Below are 22,568 nucleotides of genomic sequence, written 5' to 3'. Positions count from 1 at the left end.
CCACCAGCTGTCTGTGTATCATGGAGTTCAGTTTAAAATGATCCTATTCTGGCTTTCCTCTCTGAGCTTCTTCACCCCTACTCACCTTGTTTGTCCCTCAGGTGGGCTGACCTGCTGCTCCGGCAGGTACTGAGGTCTGGCAGGAAGCTCAGAGGGGACAGGGCCTTCTCTGCTGCTGCTCCCAAACCTGTCCTTCATTAGAGAGACCCCTTCTCTGTCCACTTATGAAACACATCTTAAATGTTTTAATTGGTCTAATTAAGCTGAGTTTCTGGGTAGTTTTTTCGTGGGGCCGGATCGTCGATGTATATTTCCATTACCAGGAACAATCCTGCAAAAGTGGCCTTCAGGAACCTTTATGGGGTGAAAACATTCCTGTAGTAGGAGAGGAACTCAGACTGGCCGGCAGGAACTACCTGGCAGGGGGTGGGGGGTTCTGCTGATAGGGATTTCAAAATTATGATCAGCACTCTCACGTGAACATAAATCATGTGATCACAACTCATTGAAACTTTTACACCTGAGATATTTTGCTGCCAGTAGAGATGAAGATGAAGATTACAAAAAGAAAAACAGCGATAGATGGGCCGCCGAGTCGGTGCAGGCCTTGCTGGCGTATTAAGCCAATTAAGTTGTTTTCATCTATCTTCCTCTGCTGAGATCTTCTTTTTCTTTGAACTGAACAGACGTCTCGCAGGATGAGATAGTTACAGAGATACTGAAGGAAAACTAGGAGAGTTACGCTCATTAAAAGAAAAAACACCACTCATTGGAAACACGCCCCCCCGCAGCGGTATCTCTGTTTAAATTTCAGAATTTTCACTTTTCTTTTGCAGAAAAATTTAATGAAACTCCACCTACAGTCTGTTATAGGTTTTAGTATTCAGTTAAGTAGAGCACTTTGTTTCAGCTGTGTTTTTTTTTTAAAGCACTTTATCATAAACAAAGAAGGTAAATTATGGTATGTGTTTATTACACACACTTATTCAGGCGAATGTGGCAGAACGAGGACTGTACTGTGAAACAACTTTATTAATGTATACATCGTTTTTCTGCAACTTACCTTTACTTTCGCTTTCTCCAGTCCAACAACAGCTGCTGTGGCACTTCATTCTCCCTTTAATCAAGGATAAACATCCAGCTTTGGTGGTTTATGCGCAAAGAGTAACCAAAATGGTTGCTTAGCATACTCATACCTAACTTTGTATTATTATTATTATCATTATCATCATTATTATTATTATTATTATTATTATTATTATTATTATTATTCCAAACGTTCAACCCTTCTTGATCTGGAAAACTGAAGTTTCCAAACCCCTGCAATGACCTTTTGTTGAATTTGATGCAACTTCTAAAATGTCTGCATTTGAGATTGATAATTTAGACTTCCCTCCCCTCTGACATCAGGAATATTTACTCTGTTTTAGTTTTTAAGACTGATCTCAAAACCTACTTATTTAGACAGGCATTTGACCTTCAACAACTGTCTTTTAAATTCTGCTGCAAACTCTGCTGTTTCCTGTTGTTTAAATTGTGTTTTCATATTTTCATTGTTGTATGGCGACCTTGGCGCCTAACAAAAAAAATTGTTATTATTGATATTATTACTTATAAATGGACTTCACTGATTACAAAGGCAGAAATGATGCAACTCAAATAATTTCAGAACAAACACCGGCACAAGAAGCGAATGAAGAAACTTTCAAACTTTGTGCTGTAATCTACAAGCAATCCATAACCGGGCTGAGCGAGAGATTTTTCCCTGCTCGACTTACATCATTCAGTGACCTGCTGAGTTTGGAGCTGCGGCTGAGGCTGCCAGACAGAAGCTCTCACATTTACTGTTCTCCGCTTGTTCTCAAGCAGTTTCCTTTGAGTTCAGAGTGGGAACTTTCAAAGCTTATGTTCCACACCACAACGAGTCTTATTAGGGCCGTGGTTAGCTGCAGAGCAGCGTCACTCCTGCTGCTTTGTGAGGCAACAAACTGATCAAGGATTATGTGTGTCCAATTGTTTTACAGAGCATCATCTGTCTCTAGTTTACATGCACTAAGCGAAAGTTGAATTATTGCCTCAGTCTGAAGTTTTAAAAGCCATGTACCATATTTTCGCGACCATTAGGCGCATATAGACGTTTTATTTTTTTTTCAAAATGTGCGGCGCGCCCAATAGTGCAGTGCATGTGTCTTGTCGGGGGCTCTCACCGCGGCTCCCTCGGGGGAGCGCTTTGAGAAACACCGTACGTTACGGAGTAATTGCTGCCTCCCCAGGGGGGGATGTTAGCCTGCCCGGCGGCGGGCTCCGTCGTTTACTGTTGATGGATTGTAGATGTGTGGGCTAACGTGTCTGCTGGGACTGTTGTTCAAACTTTCGCAAAAGCCGGCATCATTTCCGAGGGGCTGCGCGGCACGGAAAATGACTCTGACAGCGAAGAAAGTGGAACAGTTGTCAGGACTCAGCCCGTCGGGCTTCATCCGGAGCCTGATGGCGCTGAGACCGGGAGAACTGCTCAGCGTGGCCAGAGAGCTGCACGCCCGGCTCGTGCCCGTCGTAGCGCGCAGCAGTTCTCCTGGCGCGATCAGGCTACGGATGAAGCCCGACGGGCTGAGTCCTGACAACTGTTGCATATTTGATTTAGCGCAGCTGTTTAATTCAGAAACGGAGGATGAGGACATCGATGGGTTTTATTAATGACGCTTGTTTGTAATTTTTGATTATTCATTGAGGATTTAAAAAATGTTAGTACTTTGTAATAAAGACTTAAATAAAGCACAATCAAACTCAGTTTTGCTCCCGCTCTATTTCTAAATACGCACACTTGTATGCTTGTGTGTGTGTTGTTGTATGGCGGCGCGCCATTTGTGTGTGTAGACAGCGCCTTTTCGTACGGTGCGCCGTATGGTCGTGAAAATACGGTATACACCTTAGCCAGGCTGTAGTCGAACCGAACTGGAGCTCTTGAAATTGAGCTATTAGAGCCAGATAATGCGTCCTAATTTGAGCTTTTCCAGCATGTACAGTATATGCAAACCACGGTTAGCCGAGCTACTGGTCTGGGGACTCCTGCTTCCGGAAGTGACGAGACCGCAGAAGTGGGAATAACAACAGTCACGGCATTTCAACAACACAGTAGCAGAAGCTAAACTACTCAGATTTCTCGGAAACTCCAGTAAAATACTTAGCTTGATTACTGCCAGGAGCTTGATTAAGATGTGCGGGTAGCCTTACTGTGTCCCATAGAGAACAAATTATGGAAATGATGCTGAAAGCTGTGCAGTTCATTTTCTGATGGATCCAAGTGTAAAATCATCCAATTAGCTACCATCCAAACATTACAATTTATCTGCAAACAGATTTTCAGGTCTTTCCCAGACTCCTCAAAGTCGGATTTCAGCCATCACTTCCTTGCAATTTTAACAAAGTATATTTTGAAGAAGCCAGCTAGTTTCCTCTCCTTTGCTTCATTAATTTCCACATTACATTTAACACATGTCTGAAACACCCAATGATGCAAAAAAAATGTAGTTTCAAAAAAAGCTAAATATACTATTGTTAGAAGAAGTTTTATTCCTGTTAAAAATGAGGCTGAAAAAAAAGAAAGAAAAAGACTCATCCAAGTAAAATGTGATCTTAGGAGTCCCTTATCCAACGACAAAACCGTTTTGGATCGCTCCTCTGGAGGTTTCAGAACCAGTCATACTATGATTCATGTAACTAAAACATCCCACACGTTGAGCAGGTAAAACATGTAGAGAGGACAAAAGACGATAGTGACCTAAAGGAAGGACGTGTGGGTCAATGATTTGCATGTGACTAGAAGAAGAACATGCCAGACCTTCCACCAGTCATTTGAATCTGAAGAAACCTTAAAGGTGACGTGAAATGTGTCTGGTTGCCTTCTCTTCAAGCTATTAAGGATGAGTTGATGGAATCTGCTTGATATTTGTAGATACTCTTTAACCGTACGTTTCTTTCCAAATACACCGGAGTGGAACTGTTGCCCGTCTCCGTTTCATCAGTTTTGCTGTGATAGTAAAGCACCTGCAAATGTCTGTTGTTGTTTTTTCAATTATTCATCAGCACTACATCTTATCCTGTCAAAAACTCAGGGGGTCAACTAAAAGTCGTAGAGCAGCAACATATTCTGAGGAAAACAAATTAATTTCACTGTTGTCATCGAGGCCAGTACACTTGTTAAGGCAAAGCAATCTGCTGCCGTTGACCTGGGGCACACGGTGTTGGCAGGGTCGAACTTCCACAGAATCTTGAATAACATCAGTTTGCAGATGCATGCCTCAGGAGTGGATTATTTTCGATGAACCTATTCCCCACCTGGGGATCTGTAATATGTACCGCACAACCCTGGACTGTTCGTTCAAGTTTTCTAGCTCTAACTTTTGGTTTTCGGGAAAAAAAGTATGTTTTTTTTTTTCAATTCTAAAGTTTTACTTACTGTTATACGGATTATTCAGTCCTTAAAAAGTTTCAAAACTTTGGTTCATATAAACTCAAAGGAAAACACACAACAGCGGTATCATCATTATTGATACGTTATTAAATACATTAAATAAAGAAGCAGTGAGTGAAAAGTAGACTCATGCTGCTCTCTCAAACTGAAAAAGAATCAGATTATAATAGAGAACAATCTGGTCCTTCCTAGACTGTTTAATGTGAGCTGGTATCAGATCACTTATTTCCACCACGTGCTGTTTTAAAACAAACACTCACTGGTTTCATTGGAATAAATCTCCATCAATACATCATTAGCAACTTCATAAAAGCAGAAATTTTTTTGCAACATTCACATGTCTGATAACATACTGCCAATAAGGAAGGGCATCAGCAACAATCGTTGAAAAGCAATTGCTGCTGCTGTGCTATCTAGGAAGGTTATAAGACCTTTCCTCTGAAACAATTTGGAGCCTATCGTGCAACAGTGAGAAAGATAATTCACGAATGGAAAACATTCAAGACAATCTTTCCAGGAGCAGACACTTCAGCTATTATACTCCAAGGTCAGGTTGTGCAATAGAAGAGAAACAGTGGAAACACTGAAGCTTGAGTTATGGTTCTGCGTCAAAACGACGCCGTGCCTACGGCGTGTGGTTTGCGTCGACACGTACCACACGCCGTCACCTGCGCCGTCACTGACGTGCACCTCCCGAAAATTGTAACTACGTGTCAAGGCGACGCAGACCACACGCAGACAGAGAGGGCTGTGATTGGTTCGCTTGGAAGGAACGCATTTCCGGTTTCCGGTTTGAAGCAGTCGTGAACTTTCAGGGCTCTTTTCTTCGTTTGTGTGATTTTTTTTGTTTTGGTTTTTTGCACAATAGTTGTCCTTATCTCTTTGATTCATTGTGACCGGAAAAAGTCGGATAAACCATTCAGAAAAAGATCGCTAACTAGCGGTCGCGGGGGGTACTGCACCGCGGCGAAATGGAGTGACGGAGAAGTCCGAAGGGTTCATGACGGCGTCACGGTGACGGCGTGGGCTCTGCGTTGGTTTGACGCAGAACCTTAATTCAGGCTTTAGGAGCTACCTCTCAGACTCTAGAGACCTAAGCAGTTGTACATACACACATCATCCTGTTCAGGAACACGTGGGGCCAGCTGTTACCGTCCAGCCTACTCACAGCACATCAGCACCAACAGCTATTATCATCTTTGAAGCAGGGTGGTGGAGGGATAATGATTTGGGCTTGTTTTTCAGAAACCGTGACTATGAACTCCTCCGTACGCCGAAGTACTGTCCAGTCAAAAGTGAGGCCATTCATCTGCCAGCTCAACCAAGACTGGGCCACGCGTTGGGGCAATGATGCCAACCAGCTCAAAATAAGAGAAATTATGTCTTGCGGTCAACGTCTGGATTGCCTGAAATGCTTTGTCAGGACCTTTCAGTCAATTGAAGCCATGTTGTTGAGGACAGTGGGACATTTCCTCCATGACTTCAGTCAGTCATGCAGGAAATGATTACTGCTGCTAGACTTGTTCTGCAAACTATAGATATTGCATTTGGTTTTTCACAGTTTTGTCAACTAAACTATGAGAATGTAATGAGTTATGTGTTGTTGCCCATGTGACATTGTATATATCTATATATGATAAGACCTGCTAAACCTGGTGTGCACTTTCTTCTACCACGTTTATTGTATTTTCTTGGGATGCATGATCAAATTTGTGGTCAGTACAGGTCTGGATTTAGCAAACAACATCTGCATAGTAGCTTGAGAAGAATCAGATTTGTCATTACCAGTATTGTTCAATCCAAACAACAAGGGGCAGGAGATGGCAAACGACAGGAACCACACCACGGCGATCATGACGGCCACCCTCCTCCTGGAGCTGTATCTGGTGTTGTAGAGCAGTGGCATGGCCACGGCCGTGTATCTGCAAGAGCGCACGGGCACATTTAGCTCACGCTGCACACATTTGAGCACAGAGACGAAACGCAGAGTAAACAAACTGTAAAGCTCGTTCTGAGTTCTTTATCCCACAGTTATGATCTCACATATTTTAAAGTGATCCTGACAATCAAATTCTCAGTTTCCCCTCGAACAGACAGAAGCTGTCGCTATTCATGTCATAGATAGAATACACACACACATACACACACAGAAACCGACTGCAGCTGTAAACTAGAAAATAGTCAAAGGTTCAGACACAAAACTCATTTAAAGACTATAGATCTTCTGCACACTGACAGGATGTCTATTATTTCATGCCTTTTATTCTGCAATTTATAATGAACAGGTGCTGAGCCTAAAGCAGTTGAGTGTTTGAAGTTAATTAAATAATATATTATTAATTGCAGAAGGACAGAACACAAAGAAAACACAAGTAATGATCAGAAATGACATTATTGTGCTCACATATCCAGTTCCTGCTGAACCTGCTCCTAAAACATGATTAGATCTTTTGGATCTGTCCAGACTGCTATGTCTTGATTCAGTTGTTTCAACATTACTGTGTTAGAGCCTGCTTTCAAGCTTTTTCCTGTGCTCTTTTCGTTTCTTTTCCAGCCTTTTTTGTACAGTAATTCCTTGTCTTTCATCTTCAGTAGTACTAGTTCCCACAGGTTACTGGTAGTCCAGGGCTTCCCGTTGTGGAAGCACCTCATGCTGGTGCTGAGAGTCTCAGTCATGGCATTGATGTCATTTCCGTGGCTCTTAAGAGCGTTTTGCCGATCTGTGAACTCAAAGCACACCTGCAGAGTTTCTTCAGCCTTCTGTGGCTGCTTCCTCCGACTTCTTGCGATTTCAGTTGAAAAAATGTGTATGTAGGTGGGGGTGAGAAATAGCATATTATGTTCTGCTTTTCCTAATAAAGGACAGAGGTTCCCAAGAGTGCATTACAGTGTTGTGAGTGTAGCCTGGCAACAGGTGAACTGATAATGTCATGTGAAGCGTTGGCGATGGATGGCTGATGGTGATATATATATATATATATATATATATATATATATATATATATACCTTCTTAAATAACACAGGTGAACTCTGTAGACGATTTTCTCTGTAGTTTCCGAGACAATTATCACCACACCATGGTAGACTAGAATAATGATTTCCCTTTCTCCTGATCTTGTCAAAGGGTTTATATTCAGCATAGAAAGAATTAAGAACGTATCCACTGTCTTCTGTGGATATCCTGATGTTGAGCTCAGCAGTTGTGCTTTTTCTTTTCTTTCTTTCCCAAAATTGCTGGTTCAGTAGTTTCTACGGAATCAATGAAGCTGCCGTCCCTTGACCTTAGTTATTGCACCAAATGGTGCAAGTCAAAAATAGTGCAGCTTTAATATTTCACTTTGTATGAGAATTTAGGACACAGCTACGGACGGCCTCCCTGCTGGGTACCTGATCGTCCCTCTGGACCCGTGAAGAGGACATCAGGTGGAATACTGAATCATAGTCTCTTTGTTTTCAAAAACCAAAATCAACACTTAAGGCTGGAAAGGACAACCAGGACATAAAGACCTAGTATTCCCCGCCGGACAAACAAATAACGTAGAGCAGGGGGCTTCTGTCCCGCTGCCAGGCCACTGCTGGATGACACATGCATCTGTAAAGCTTAAACTAGACCTGGACGTTATTTGTTTACCTTATTATTTAAAGGCCACTAGTTTTCCAAGTATGAGACAAGCTTAGAAAAAGATGTGCCATAAAATCCCTGTTTTTGTTTGTCTGCTTATCTTTGCTCGATACCAGTAAGCCTCGAGCATCATGATTTGATCTCACTGATCCACAGACGCTGAACCAAGAAAGCCAATAACTAATTCTGACTCTATAAGAGAAGAAAAACAAGATTGAAACAAACTGTAATGACACAACCTGTGGAAAGATTATTGACCTATTTTCATTAAATTTTCTATCCAAATGTTTGGAGCATCCCCCTGGGCCCAATCCCCCTCCCAATTTGAGAATCTTATTGCACAAATCCACATCAAGGTTGGAGAGACGGCGAAGAATCGCACATTGATTTACTGCCATCATTTGGATGTTGTGAAATTATTTATAACTTATCTGCTCACTGAAAGACAGTGCTGGAGAGAGAGGGAAAAGCAATAATAATAATAGAAAGATAATAAAAATGAACTCCACCTGTCGATGCTGATGGCACACAGGTTGAGGATGCTGGCGGTGCACATCATGACATCCAGGGTGAGCAGGATGTCACAGTGGATGAGGCTGAAGCGCCACTCTCCCACCACCTTAAACAACGCAAAAAAAAAAAGAAAAAAGAAAAAAAGTTAAATCATGATTTTCCTCCCAAGTTAATCGTTGCCTTGTGTTCTGAATGGCTTTCACACTTCAGGCTCCACCCAGCCAGATAATCCCCAAGTAATATGGAGGTCACACTGGTGTTTCTGGCCAAAAACACTTAAGGGATTATTTGAGGAGCTCCAAGACCATTTGTTTTGTTTGTGTAACGATTGGCTACAATTTCCCAGCTTGGGGCAAATAAAGTATATCTATCTATAAATCATAATTAGCTTCTGACATGATTCATAGATCTTTTTTTTTATTGATTGAAATCTTTATTTTGAGTATACATTAAAAAAAACAATTACACAAAACAACCAAAAAAAACCCATAAATAAACAGTAATTTAACCAAATCAAGGGGAAATAAACCTTCATGCTCAAAAAGGAGTAGGAGGAAGTAAAAAACTTATGAGGTCCTACCCCTTGTTTCTATTTAAATTTTGCTTGAAAATAAAAATAAGAAAAAAAATATAACAGCAAGCTTTACTACTTTATCAAAAAATAATAATAATTTGCATATAAGAAGATATATGCATTAACATAGAAGGTATTCATTGTTGAAATTAGTGTCTCGCAGTCAACTGCTCATTGTCGCCAACACATTTTCCACAATCTGCTTTGAGAATTTATCCAACTGAGTAAATTTCTTGGATTTTGCTTCAATCCATTTTTACTGGAACAACCACTGGTTGAGACCAAAGTAATGTATTCCAGTTTAACAAAAGGTGAGAATTTGCTGCTTTTCTTAATCATAAGTCAAATTAAAGTGAACATATTTTGCTTTTGTGCTTCTAACCTGTAGATAACTACCCTTTTCCTTAATCTGTGTTGATTTTTCTGCCTTTTCTGCTTATGTCACAGAAATGTGTGGCAGTGCTGATGCATCAAAACCAAACCCGAAGGAGGAAGCGGAGTGCACACAGACCTCCAGGTAGACGCCCCAGGGCATGACCAGCGTGGCCAGCAGCAGGTCGGACACGGCCAGAGACACGATGAGGTAGTTGGTGGTGGTCTGCAGAGCGCGCTCCCGGGACACGGCGACGCACACCAGCACGTTGCCAAACACCACGCAGAAGATCAGAAGGACCAACAGGACGGCATAGAAGTTGTACGGCGGCGAGGAGGGGGACAGCGCGCTGGTGCAGTTGGAGGAAGGCAGCAGATCGGAGGGGGAAGTAGGGAGGGATACAGGAGAATGCGAGGGGTTGTGGGTGATGAAGGTAGAGAAATTGTTCTGAAGGAAGAACAGAGGGGGGAAAGAGGGAGAGGGGGTCTCGTCCGACTCGTTGAGTAAAGTCATGATCTCGCCTCGGTGAACATAGTCAGGCTGAAAACTGATGACACAAAGAGAGGAAGAGAAAAATAATTACCCAGAAAGCCCTCATGACCCAGTGTGCATTCAAGGCAACCTTTCTCAGTAGATCCAACAAAGAGTGGTCTTCTTCAAACATAGGGAAATAAAAGAAAAGGTTATGGCTCAGAGAGAAAAGTTGACAAACTTTCTCAAGGACATGTACAGAATCAATACATCATTTTATAAGCACAGATTCACAGTTAATGTCCACGCGGGACAATGCCCCCCACGACCCGGACCCCCCGCCCTTCGCCTATGTGCGTATGAATCGTGTAGGGGGGGAAGGAGGGGGAGCGGAGGCCAAAGCCAGGAGGCAGGACCAGCAAAGCCGGCCCTGATAAGACACCCGCGCCCCCCCACCGGCCATCCAGTAGACGGGGGCCCGCCCTCCGAGACACAGTTAATGTCTGATTTACTCAGAACAAGCAGAGCTACATGTTGCCTGGCTTCATGCAGCAAAATGTTTCCCCTTTATGCTTCGACTAGAGTTCTTGACTCTTCTCATCGCTTTCTCCAGTGGGTCACAGCAACATGATGATGCCAGTGCGGATCCTCTGTAATATCTTCTCATTTTAAAATAACAAAAATCCAAAACTCAATTACTACTTTTCTTACCACCTCGTTGCATCACTTCTTGTTTTAACAAGAAACTTTGTCAATTTAAGACAACACAGGCAAGACTTTTCCCATTCTTGCATTAAAAAAGGTTTCAGTTGCTCAACAGTTCTGGCCTCCACTGACATCTTTAATTTCAGACGGAATCAAAAGTCTGGAACTGCAGGTGTTGCCAATCCAACATTGAGGCTGTTTTGCCACAGAGCCTGCTGTGAAACAGATGCCACCTGCATGGCACCATATGTTGATCCACATCTTCTGTTTATCATTAATGGGGCACTCCCAGATGTGCAGGCCAGCGATGCCATGTGCACCGACGTACTCCTGTGCCATTACAGATCCCATCAGTGCACATTCAAAATACATACTGATAACAAACCAGATGGTCCCTCACCATTATGACCTGGCAGGCCGCGGCAGGACTGACTTTTGAGATGCATTTTGAGATTTTTTTTCTTCTTTTCTTTAGGAAAGGGAGGTGGGGTCCTCATTTTCTGCAGTCCATCAATGCTTTTTTTTTTTTGCTCTGCTGTATTTAAGAGTTTAACACAATTTACACGTCCTCAGTTCCCCACCATAGCTTTGGTTTGCAGCCCAGGCTATTCCTCGTTCACCCGTCTACATCGTCATGCAGTAGAAAAGATCTCTGACCAAATCCATCAATGTAATGGACATAAATTGTTGAGCACTTCAAGTACTTGGCTCTATGGAGGGAATTAATTATAGTCATTTATAGTCTTGTCGACCATAAGCCACATTCACTCATGCAAACTTGGGCTGCTATCTTAGTTCAATCTTAGCTATCTTAGGTCAATTGTTTCATTTTCTCCATTTCTACTTCACCATTTTAGTCTCAATATGCTCTAAAAAAAAAAAAGACACAGATTAATGGAAATGCTGGGATTCAGCTCCCCCACCCCATCATTAAACACAAGTTTATACGGTTTCCAGATATGATTTTACACATTCTCAGCTGTCGTCAAACCAGTCTGCAAACCGCTCCTCGGGGGAGCGATTACTGCTCAGATGCACTCTAATCTGATGCTTCAAGGCCAATGGTGATAAAAGGTTGATTGAATTCCTCTAGTGGGGCGAGTTAAGGACGGTGTGATCCTTCTGCCCGATGGAGAAATAAGAGGGCAGGTGATATGATGTGCCAACTGTCCTCGACATCATTCTGAGAGCTTGACGGGGCCGTTCATTACAATTCAGACAGCACAACCGGATTATCCACTGACACTTTGAACAAACCGCTGGAGCGTGGACAACTGGATAATACTGTATAATAATGTTTCCCTGTATAATACTGCTTGTTTTGTGTCTTCATAACAGCCTGTAAATATTTGAATTCATTCCATTCCCAACTCGGTGGGGAGGGAATGAAAGCTTTCATTTCTCTGAATGAAAGCTGAAGGACATCTCTGTGACCTTTCCTTGTGCAGTCATGTCACACACAGTCATCTGAAGCTCATTTTAACAAATGATGTAATGAAAAACATCAGGAAGGTGTATGGACTGATTAATAAACAGGAACATCTTAAATTAAGGATGTATTATTAATAATGCATTAGTGGCAGCTAATGCAATATATGATATGTATTAGTGAGCAGGCGATTATTACAGGGTGAGAACAGCTCAGTCTGATAATTACAAGGACACAACAGTGAATGGCAGGGATAGTTATCAGCTGGAGATGCATGACAGCATATTAAGAAAGGTGAAATCACTCTTAAATATATAAACATATACAACAATACAGTGTCAATGGCTATTAATGTGTATCAAAACCATATTCTACGTAGTACACTTACAATACAGCTAAGAGAGTGCTAGTCAGCAAAGATACGAACAAAAGAAATGCCTTATTTCTGTTTAGGGTTGACTGCTATGAGTTTTTCTATGGCCGCTGTTGATTTTTAAATCAGAGCAGCTAATGGCCGTTTATGATTTCAATGACTGCGGCTCATTTTATTTTTACATCTCTTTTTGCCAGCACAGCAGATCTATGGGGGTCAGTGGGGGTATTGCTACATAAACAAACATTTTCTGATGACACTTCCCGCATTTGTTAGCATTTCATCTAAACTGTGTCTACACAAATAGAACATGGATGCATGCCGCTTGGACATATAAGACGAAGAGTTACTGAACTCAAAAAAGTATTTTGCAAAATTGATAAGCAGCATGTTGATGACAATAAAATCTTGAGATACTGTGGAGCTCTTGTTTCAGTGATTCATGAAACATTGAACTGAAACATATAAGTGAAAATAAATCTCTATTGCAGAACAAACCAGTTGAAGAGTGCATTTCATCATGTTTTTGTCTGATACTTTACAGAGAAAACCATTACAACTAAAGTTAACAGTTGTAATGGCAACTAAAAGTTAACAGAAATTACTTTGTAGCCACCTTAAACTTTTAACTTATTCATCAAAAATATTTGAATAAATGTTTGAATATATATAAAATATTCAAACTTCATTGGAATGCAGCCAATTTTTTTCAACATACCGGTATGCTCCACACCAAATCCCTGAAATATCTTAATAGAGGATATAAGCATTTACGATCTTCCACGTCCCGCATCTGTGGACTTGAACTTAATAGAGTAAACCTCCGTTGCGTTTGAATGAGTTCAGAGACATCAAAGAGCAAGATGCCCCAAAGACATGGGAGAAGACCAGGAAAAAGCCATTAACTAATAACAGACGGCTGTTGTGCTGCGGTAAAACTCCTGTGATGTGTAACACGGCCAGGAGAAAATGAGGTCTTCATACACCGCTCGCTCCACTTAGCCCAGAGCAGCTCCATTGAAAAGTTCAATATTTATTTTCAATTTAGAGGACAAGAAAAACCGAAAATGTGATCACAACACAAACATTTTTACATAAACCAGATTTACTAATTAATCTCCCCCAACAGCACTTGAAACAGACTTTTGCTTTGACACTGTTTCGTGAACAAAGTTATCTCTTTCATGCCTTACGAGTGGAACCAAACACAGAATAAATACTGAGATGTTCAAAGGCTGAAGAAGCAGAACAATGTCGGACCACCAGCTGTGTTTGGCTTTTCTTGTTACAAACAGAGGCGGCGCATGAAGGTGGCACCGAGCGAGAGTCTGTAATAACAGAACTAAGAAAAAAGTAAAAACACACACACCCACACACTGCTGCAGAGACTTGAACTATTATTACTGCTAAAACAAGTACTGAACAAAGTTAAAATGAAGCATGCATTTTTTTTTTGTAAAATACCTCATTGGGACCTCTTTTGGTTTAGTCAGTGACCTTGTGCAGTAATGCACTTGAAGACCAAAGTCCAGTTCTGTTGAGGGACAATATCATTTTGGGGTTTTAGTTAACGTGAGCGTTAACGTGTGAATTGATATTAGGTTAAGACTAGGATTAGGCATCAACTGGTAATGTTTCAGGCAACACGTAGGAGCTTCTTTTTCAATTAACTTCCCTTTGGGAATTCATAAAGTATTTTGGAATTTGAATTTGTGTTACGAGTCGAGTGGGGAGGACCCAAATGCTGGAGATTAGGCGCCAGGAGGTTCAAAACAATTAAGAACTTTATTTAACAAAAAGCGCCGCTAAACAGGAATACACAAGAAAATCCCAAAACAGGATCACTAGAAAAATAAAGACAACAACAAAAAAAACAAAAACGAGCCCGGTAGAAAGCCAAGCATGCCGGTAGAAACACAGAGTTGAAACACAGATGGACCAGCAGGGAGGAAAGACAAGACATGCTCACGGGATGACGAGACACAAGCGTAAACTATCAGGGAGAAGAGGCCAAGGAAACAGGAACAAAAGACAAGACAAAGACATATTCAAAGTAAAACAGGAAGTGAAGTTAACAGAAATTGAAGAAGACAGAGGCAAGAAAACAAGACCCAAGAACACCAACATTAAACCGAACCCAGACACCAACAGAACGTCAAAACTAAAGAACCAGGTACAACTAACTTAAACCTCAAACACAATAACCCTACACCACAAACATGAAAGCGTGTTATTACACATTATAACATATATTATAAAGCCAAAGATTGACAACAAACCGAGTTCAGACCATCACCCACCGAACTGAAAAATCCTTCACGTTATTCTCAAATTCCTATCCTCCTCTTCTGCAGTTTGGCTGCAGATATTTAGTATTGGTCTTTATTATGAGCACAGTGTTGTCACCAGCCATGCACTGAGGCGAGCCCGTGCATGACAAATGGAAGTCTGCAGCCTCCAGATAATACACCCAACATGCACGTATCACATGCATGCTCAATACAGTCTGGACATCACTGTTAGGCTGTTGCTCTGAATTTGACGTTTTCCAAAGTCAACATTAAAAACCTTTCCTTATGAAGAGGCTTATTTTCACTGATGTGGGTTTTTTGTAACACTGGAAACGCTCTCGCCACCACCGTTGTGCATCCAAATCAATTTGTAACTACCCGATGGGAAAATAATTAAGAATGAGTTCATGAGGATGGTTTTCCAGCCGGGATGTAAATAACACATTAAATAAATCACTGGTGCAGCATTATTAACTCATTTCTTTTTAAAGTAAAGTGAACTATAAAACATCTGGTGAGAATTTGCTGTCACAAGTTCTTGAGGTCATGAGTTGACAAAAACATGATACAACAGAAACCTGCAACTCTGAATAGCTCCATTAAATAAATATTCTACAACTTTGGTTCTTTCAGACCTTTTGAGTCAGTAAGAACTTCAGAAACCCAAATATATGCTCTCAAGTACTCAAAAAGTAGTGTTTTTGAATAATATGCCCCCCCCCCTTCTCCTTTCATCTGTTGACCTGGGCATTTTAAGGGCCTGACTGTGAATTTTTCATAACTTTCATGTTTTTTTTTTTACTTTAATTACTCATCGTCGATTTTCTCGGGTGTGAGATCTTCACCGTCAGGAGACATGTATGGATGAAACTTGATGGTGCAAGACTGAGATGAAAAGTTTAAAGTGGAACTGAGAATCGATACTGTTTTCCTGTAGGAGAGGGCGATATGATCCAACGCAGCATTTCTAATCGAGTGACGATATCAATCATTTATTAAAAACTAACAACAATGGATTAAAGTCTTTCACGCCCCCAGTCCAGATGCAATGTATAAATACTGCTCTGCTAATGTATTTAGGACATATCCCAACTCAATACATTGTTAAGAGACAATTTTATTAATATTGGCAGGTTGAGCCAGTTTTCATCTTCAGACAATAAAACCCTTTTAAGATTAGCAGCAATGTGCAACTTAAAGAGATTTTCTTTACATTCCATACACTAAATTCTGAATGAATTATTTAAATTTCTATACACAAAATATATTAGCAACCCAACAGCTGCATTCACGTGGGAGCGACACTGAAGCAGAACAGAAAGCGCCTCAAGAGGTTCCGATTATGAACCAGATCATGTTTTGCTCGGTCACGCTGTCGCTCTTAAGTATGTCTGCTGCACAGCTGTATCAAAAACATTGAATAGTTCTATTGTTCCATTTATATAATTAATTGGGAGTGCAAATCCATCATTGGAATGGTTTTCTGTCAGAATAGAGTGCAGTGATCCCTGCGAACATCAATTTCTCTGTTACCAAAGCAAAGCTGCCTGATTGTGTTCACATTTTACAGCTCGCATGCACTGGTGTCGCGGACAGATTCCCCGAGGTCGGGGCCGCAAATGTCAGCTAACGTCCTCACATGTAAATCTTAAGGTCATATTTTAGGAGCTTTGGCATGCATGGATAAGAGCAAATGTGTTACTGTGTCTGCACAACATTTTCTCACTCAGTTAAACCTCAAGAACATATGTATGTAATCTCTGTCCTGCGATCAACAGCCAGAATCAAACAACTGCCTGAATAAGTTTCTACTCATTAAAACATTCAGAGAAACAAAACAATCAAAAAAAAAGCAACCAGAGGTGGCTGAACCTTTTAAAACTTAAACTATGAAGCATCTCAGAAGCGTCGACTGTCTGATGCTCCGATTGGGAAATTTGCCAAACTGTACCACGGGGCAGGAATTATGCAAACGTTTTACATTATGTTGTTAACTGAAGGAGGAAAAGGGTGATAGGAACGAGGCTCAGGAGAAAAGCTTCCTATGGGAGAGAATAACTCTGCATCCGGAAACATACTTTTAGAGATGCTTGAGTTTGCAGCTTTTACGAGGTGACCCCTTCAACATCGTCTACATTTATGAGGAGAGCAGCCTTCCGGCTTTATGACCATATTCTTACTGCTGTGTAGCTAGTATAGTACAACCATATTCCTGAGGTTTCTGACGGCGTTAACATCAGAATACAGCTGTAAACATACCTACCTTTGCTCATTAGAAGCTCAATTGACTTAATATTCATTATGAGAAGAGAAGAGTCTCAGGCACATGAAGTTAGAGCATCACACACACGATAAAACACAGCAAGCAACATACAAACCCAAAGTTACATCAACAAGACCAAATAAGATATTTTGACAAATTATACAAATACTCCCTTGAAAAATCTCGCTCCTTCTATCTAAACCTTTTCCTTCAAAATAAGAACGGATACAAGAATCGCTTTATTCATTTCGTCTCTCCTCCACTTCTGTCAGAGATGCTGCTTCAGATCCATCACTCATTAGCCTTGTTATACTTTCAGCCGTCATGTTTTATGTGTGTTGGAGCAGCAGGGGAGATACGGTATACTCAGGCTGCTCTTTGTGGACTTGGGCTCTGCATTCAATGCCATCCTCCCTCAAAGGCTAGTGGCTAAACTGTCAAACCTGGAGCCATCAAAGACTTCCTGACAGATTGCTCACTGAGGGTGAGGGTAGAGGCTACCTTATCAGTCATCAAGGGGCTGAGCCTCCAGCTGTAGACCCTCTGCACCCACTCCAATGACAAAGTCATTAAGTTTGCAGATGATACCACTGAGGTGAGGCTGATCTCAGGGGGTAGTGAGTCAGTCCACCGTATATCAGCGGGGATCGGGTTTAGAGGCTCTAAGACTTCTGGTTTCTAGACATGTCTTTTAATCTGATTTGGAGCACCAACACCGAAGCTCCCACCAAGAAGACATGACCAAGACTGCACTGCCTAAGGACACTCGGGAACACCCGGCTCACACAAAAGCTGCTTGTGTCTCTCTAGTGCTGATCAGTGGAAAATGTTTGAACATACTGCATATCTGTACGGGTTCCCAGCCGCACACGTGCTGAGAGAGAAGCGCTGCAGAGGTTTCAGAGGCTTGTCACTAAAGCCCGGATGAACATTGGCTGCCCTCTCCCTTCCTTGGAAGAACTATACAATTCCCACTGCGTCAAAAAGGCCTACAGCCATCTATCCAACACTGGTCACCGCTGTTAGTTCTGCTGCTCTCAGGGAGACTATGTAGGGCTATTATAACACGGGTAAACAGATTAAAAAACAGCTTCTATTCCAGAGCTAAAAAAAATACTGCAAAACCTGACTTGCAAATGTCTACATGCAGTATAATTGTACAGTAGATCACGTAATACCAGCTGATCGAAAAAGAATGTTGTGTAGGAAGTGTTTCTACCTCATACATACCCATTTAATCAATTATTCAAGAAGCAGTTTTATATAAAGGATCTTTTTTAAACTCTTTTGTGGTTGTTTGCACTGAAAGGATGGACCTTGATTTTGTTGCACATTAACGAGGACAATAAATACTATTTTATTCATGATGGATAACGGTTTAACATCATGTCGCTCAAAACAATGCTGTAAAGCTGCTGTAAAATTGCAATTTTTTTCTCACTTTCTCGAAAAGAAAAAAAAAAAATTGTGGCTTCAAGCAATCCTCGCAGAGAATGAAAATGAGAAACTGTGGGACGTGAACCGTCATTATGTACCTGTCTGAGGTTATAACCACATCACAGGTAAATCAGAATAGTATAGTGTGAGGCTTCATTGGAAAGTGTCTGAAATACATCACCTGGGGGTTCCAAAAGGTAATTCGAGATGTCAAGATATTAACACATTTAGGCACTTTCGCACACTTGTTTTGATGAAGACGGACTGAAACAATCATGGTTTTTTTATACAACGCTGACGATTGTGGCTCAGCAGCTGGCAATAGAATTGTTTAAGTAACAGGCCTTATAATCTGTGCACAAAATAACTACAAAGCAACATTGCAGGCCTAATAAATACCATTATAACAGCAAGTTATAAAAGTTGTATTCCATGGGTTGTTTTTTTACCCAAAAAGAGGGGCGGGGACTTTGTGGAAAGGCAAAAGTAGCCGAAATTGTTGCTCTCATCTATTCATACCTGCTTAGGTTTTACAACCCATTTTTTTTCAAACTGTGCCTTAGATCTGATTAGGATATACACGCAGAATTCAAAATGTAAAGTCAGTGTTTGTTGAAAAACTGATTTGCCATACTGTACTATACTGGAAATAAAAAAAGGGCTGTTCTTTATAAAAGAAAGTGAAAAACAGCATAAAAGCTAGAAAAAGTAATTTCTCACGAGGCACTCTTTTCCTCCTCTTCCTCTGCACAGAGAGGCACCTTTTGACCTCCATTCTCCATTCAGTAACGCCCAGCAGTCGTTTCTCTTATCAGCATATCCTCACGTTTCTCTGCCGCACTGTGAACCCTTGACAGGTCTATAATGCTCTTGAACTTTTCTGCCCCTAACAATAGTGGGGGATAAAAAAAAAAAAAAAAACCTGCTTCAAATTTTTCCTCAGCTGAGACGATGAGCTGGCCTGCGACGATGAATGTTTTATTTCATTCACTGTGAGGCGGGAACGACTCTCAGCCACTGGGAAAGTTCAGCTCCAATATAATCAGCTCTCTGCAGAGATAAGGCAGGAAAATATTTACAGTCTCAACCTCACTTTGAATGTCAACAGTTCCCAGAGCTCCTCACACAACTCTTCTTTTTATTTATTTCTCTAATAAGAAGTCTGTTACTTTTGAACACAAATGCCATTACCAGACAGTTTACTGTGCAATTGATCAAACCACGAAAGAACAATAATGTCAACCAGTGTGGCAAGGTGAGGAACTCAACAACAGGTAATAAATACTGGCTGACGTCCAGAATCTTTCATGTGATTAGAAGTCCTAATCCACTGAATAACCAGGAAGGCACAATTACTTCAACACCGAGTCACAGCCGGAGATCTCAACCCCGAGGCGATGCTCCACACCAGACATAAACATCTATTATTCAAGACACAATTTGGCATCTTATCCATCTTTTATTTAAAATGAGACTGCAGCTTTTGGAAGTCAGTTCCAAGTGATGTGTGTGCCTGATGGGCGCAGATATAAAAGTGAATCAAACACGCACTCACACATCGGCTGCTGAGGAGAAAGCTTAATGCACAAATGTTTTGTGAGATGGAATCGAAAAGCAGCCAAGCCAAGTAATTTTCCCCGTTTCCTGGGAAATAATAAGAGAGTGAAAGAGTAACAATTTGTCACACAGAGCAGAAGGTACGCACAACTGAGGTGCCAAGGCAGTCGGATTTAGTTTGCAATTACACACCTATCCATATTCTCCGCAGCCAAAAAGCTCATGTTCTATTCAGGGATGCAGGATCATTCAAACTGTGTCCTTTAGATGAACTTTATTCTGAAGGGATCCTCCAAACTAAACACAACAGCACACTGAAGCATGCCCAGGAGAAATATGCAACGTATACTCATCTTAAATCACAATATGGAAATGCAAAATCTATACTTGAATAAGGTTTGTTCTACACGTGTGCAGAGACACAATCAAACTGAGGCAAGAAATGAATTATACAATTAAAAGAACTGTGGAATTTCCTGTACATGATGTACTAGAATGGCATGATCTCAAACTGTACTCACACTGTCAAACATAATCTAATACAGTATAATGTGCAGCCAATACATTTAAATCTACAATGCAAGGAGTGCTATTTAGGTTTATGAGTTAACAAAAGTAGTCTAAACAACTTTTATCTATTTAAAAACATATATATGCACCATATTCTAACAACTTTTTTACGTTTTTCCTTTTTGTTTTAGACCAAACACCTGCTTCACAAAATGTACTGTAGCTCTCATTAAACCAGTCCTTGGACACTGTCCTTCAGTGCTCAGTATGAACACTACATGTAGCCTTTAGGTCTGAAATAAATGAAATTAATAAATTAACAAAATTGAAGCTTTTATTTTCTTCTAAAGAAAATTCTTTAGAAGGAATAAACTTCCACATTATTTATTTATGTAAATTACACTGTCTTCCTGTATCCATAAAACGCTTCTCGGACTTTTCAGAAGCCAATCAGCGCTAATTACCGGCGCGGTGTGTCAGCTCCGGCTCCGGCTCGGTCCTCCTCACACACGCCGTCCGGCGCTCAGCACCCCGGCCGCGGCTTCCCTGCAGCCTCAGCCCGCTGGCTCACCCCGGTGCTCGCTCACAAACCTCATTCGCTCCTTCTCGGTGAGCTCTCCCTCCCTCCGAAACAGAGGGCTGGAGCGGATGGAGGAGAGAAGGAGGAGGAGGATGAGAGGGAGGAGGAGGAGGAGGATGAGAGGGATGAGAGGGAGGAGGACGAGTCAGGAGGACCCCAGCTTGGAGTTTGGGTTGATAATATTTGAAGGGAAAAAAAACAAAAAACAAACAACTGGAGCTGATATTGTTGGAGACACCTGATTGGCTCGGAAGAATAATAGGGGGCAGGAACAAACAATTCTACCTTAAGCTGGGGACATTTTTTGTGAAATTAATTTACTATGATTAATGTCTTTCAAATATGACTTGAAAGCAGTAAGTTGATGAGATGTGTATTTCACACAGCAAAGGGAAATTAATGAATTAAGTTTATTCAAATGGGACCTATTATGAAAAACACATTTTTTCTTGCTTTGAAAGGTAGCCTATAGTCTGTAATCGTATTCAAAAACATGTATTGTTATACTGGGTGAAATGGCCCTTCCATCCTGAGAGTAGCCAGTGAATAATGTGTTCAGAAAAAGGAAAGAAAAAATCCGACCTCTCTGACAGCTTTAATCCTGTAAAAACTCTGACCAATCTGTTTTTTGCGGTCCGAATGACACGGATTGGTCAGAGGACCAGAGGATTGGCAGGGGGGAAAGAACCAATCAGATGCCTTCATTTTAAGTCCCGCCCACGCCCCCCTCTGTCCCATGCGCGCACTCGTCACGTCGAAAATCTTGCCGGAAAACTTCACACACTCGAGTCACGTTTGCTGGAGAATGGCGCAGAAAACGACAAAACGAGGGGTCTCCATCCCGGCGAGGGCGGAGAGCGCCGGTGCGGGTGGCGGTGTGGGTGGGGGTGCGCTGCGGTGCCGTGCAGGCTTTGTTGCCACGGCTGCGGCGTAGGGTACGCGGCTATGTGCATCATTCTGCGTTGGTGTAACGCGGAACCATAATTCAGCCTTCAGTGTGTGCGCTGTGTGCTGTTCTGAACTTCTCTGTTGTGCTCATTTTGCTGGGACGTCGGGTCCCTCCGCCGAGACACAACTTTTGCGGTATGCGTTCATTGTTGTGTCTAAAAATGATGCGCAGTGCCCACCCAATCAGAAATGGTACAGATATTCTGAGATATTTTTTTATATTTATAAAATAATAAAAAAATAAAGGATCCCCATAACTTTGATTGGGTGGGCAGGACGCACGTTTGGGTTGGCACTGCCCACCCCTGCCCCCCCCCCTAAAACCAGCCTCGCTTACAGGTGAATGAGACATGGGGTAGTTTTGTTGAAAATGTGCTGTCCAAAATGTCCTGGAAAACTCGACTCCTGCAAATGCACGTTCCCCAAAGTTTGTGGGGGCTTGGCTTTGGA

The 22,568-nt window shown here is 41.6% G+C and overlaps 1 protein-coding gene across 2 annotated transcripts in view; it reads right to left on the bottom strand.

Moving 5' to 3' along the window:
- The window catches only part of drd2l (dopamine receptor D2 like), a 28,783-nt gene extending 7,597 nt beyond the window's left edge, over positions 1–21,186 (bottom strand). For both annotated transcript variants that reach the window (XM_061718493.1, XM_061718494.1), the window contains exons 1-4: positions 21,055–21,186; positions 9,693–10,101; positions 8,604–8,713; positions 6,257–6,393 (exon numbers count right to left, since the gene is read on the bottom strand). In XM_061718493.1, coding sequence (XP_061574477.1) covers positions 6,257–6,393; positions 8,604–8,713; positions 9,693–10,067 — 622 coding nt within the window. In that variant the 5' untranslated portion in view covers positions 10,068–10,101; positions 21,055–21,186. The remainder of the gene's footprint in view (positions 1–6,256; positions 6,394–8,603; positions 8,714–9,692; positions 10,102–21,054) is intronic.
- Positions 21,187–22,568: the final 1,382 nt, after the last annotated feature.

The sequence above is a fragment of the Cololabis saira genome, chromosome 3, assembly GCF_033807715.1.
Source record: "Cololabis saira isolate AMF1-May2022 chromosome 3, fColSai1.1, whole genome shotgun sequence".
Lineage (NCBI taxonomy): Eukaryota > Metazoa > Chordata > Actinopteri > Beloniformes > Belonidae > Cololabis > Cololabis saira.
The sequence above is the reverse complement of the archived record's forward strand: the minus strand, read 5'-3'. Positions and strand labels throughout refer to the sequence as shown.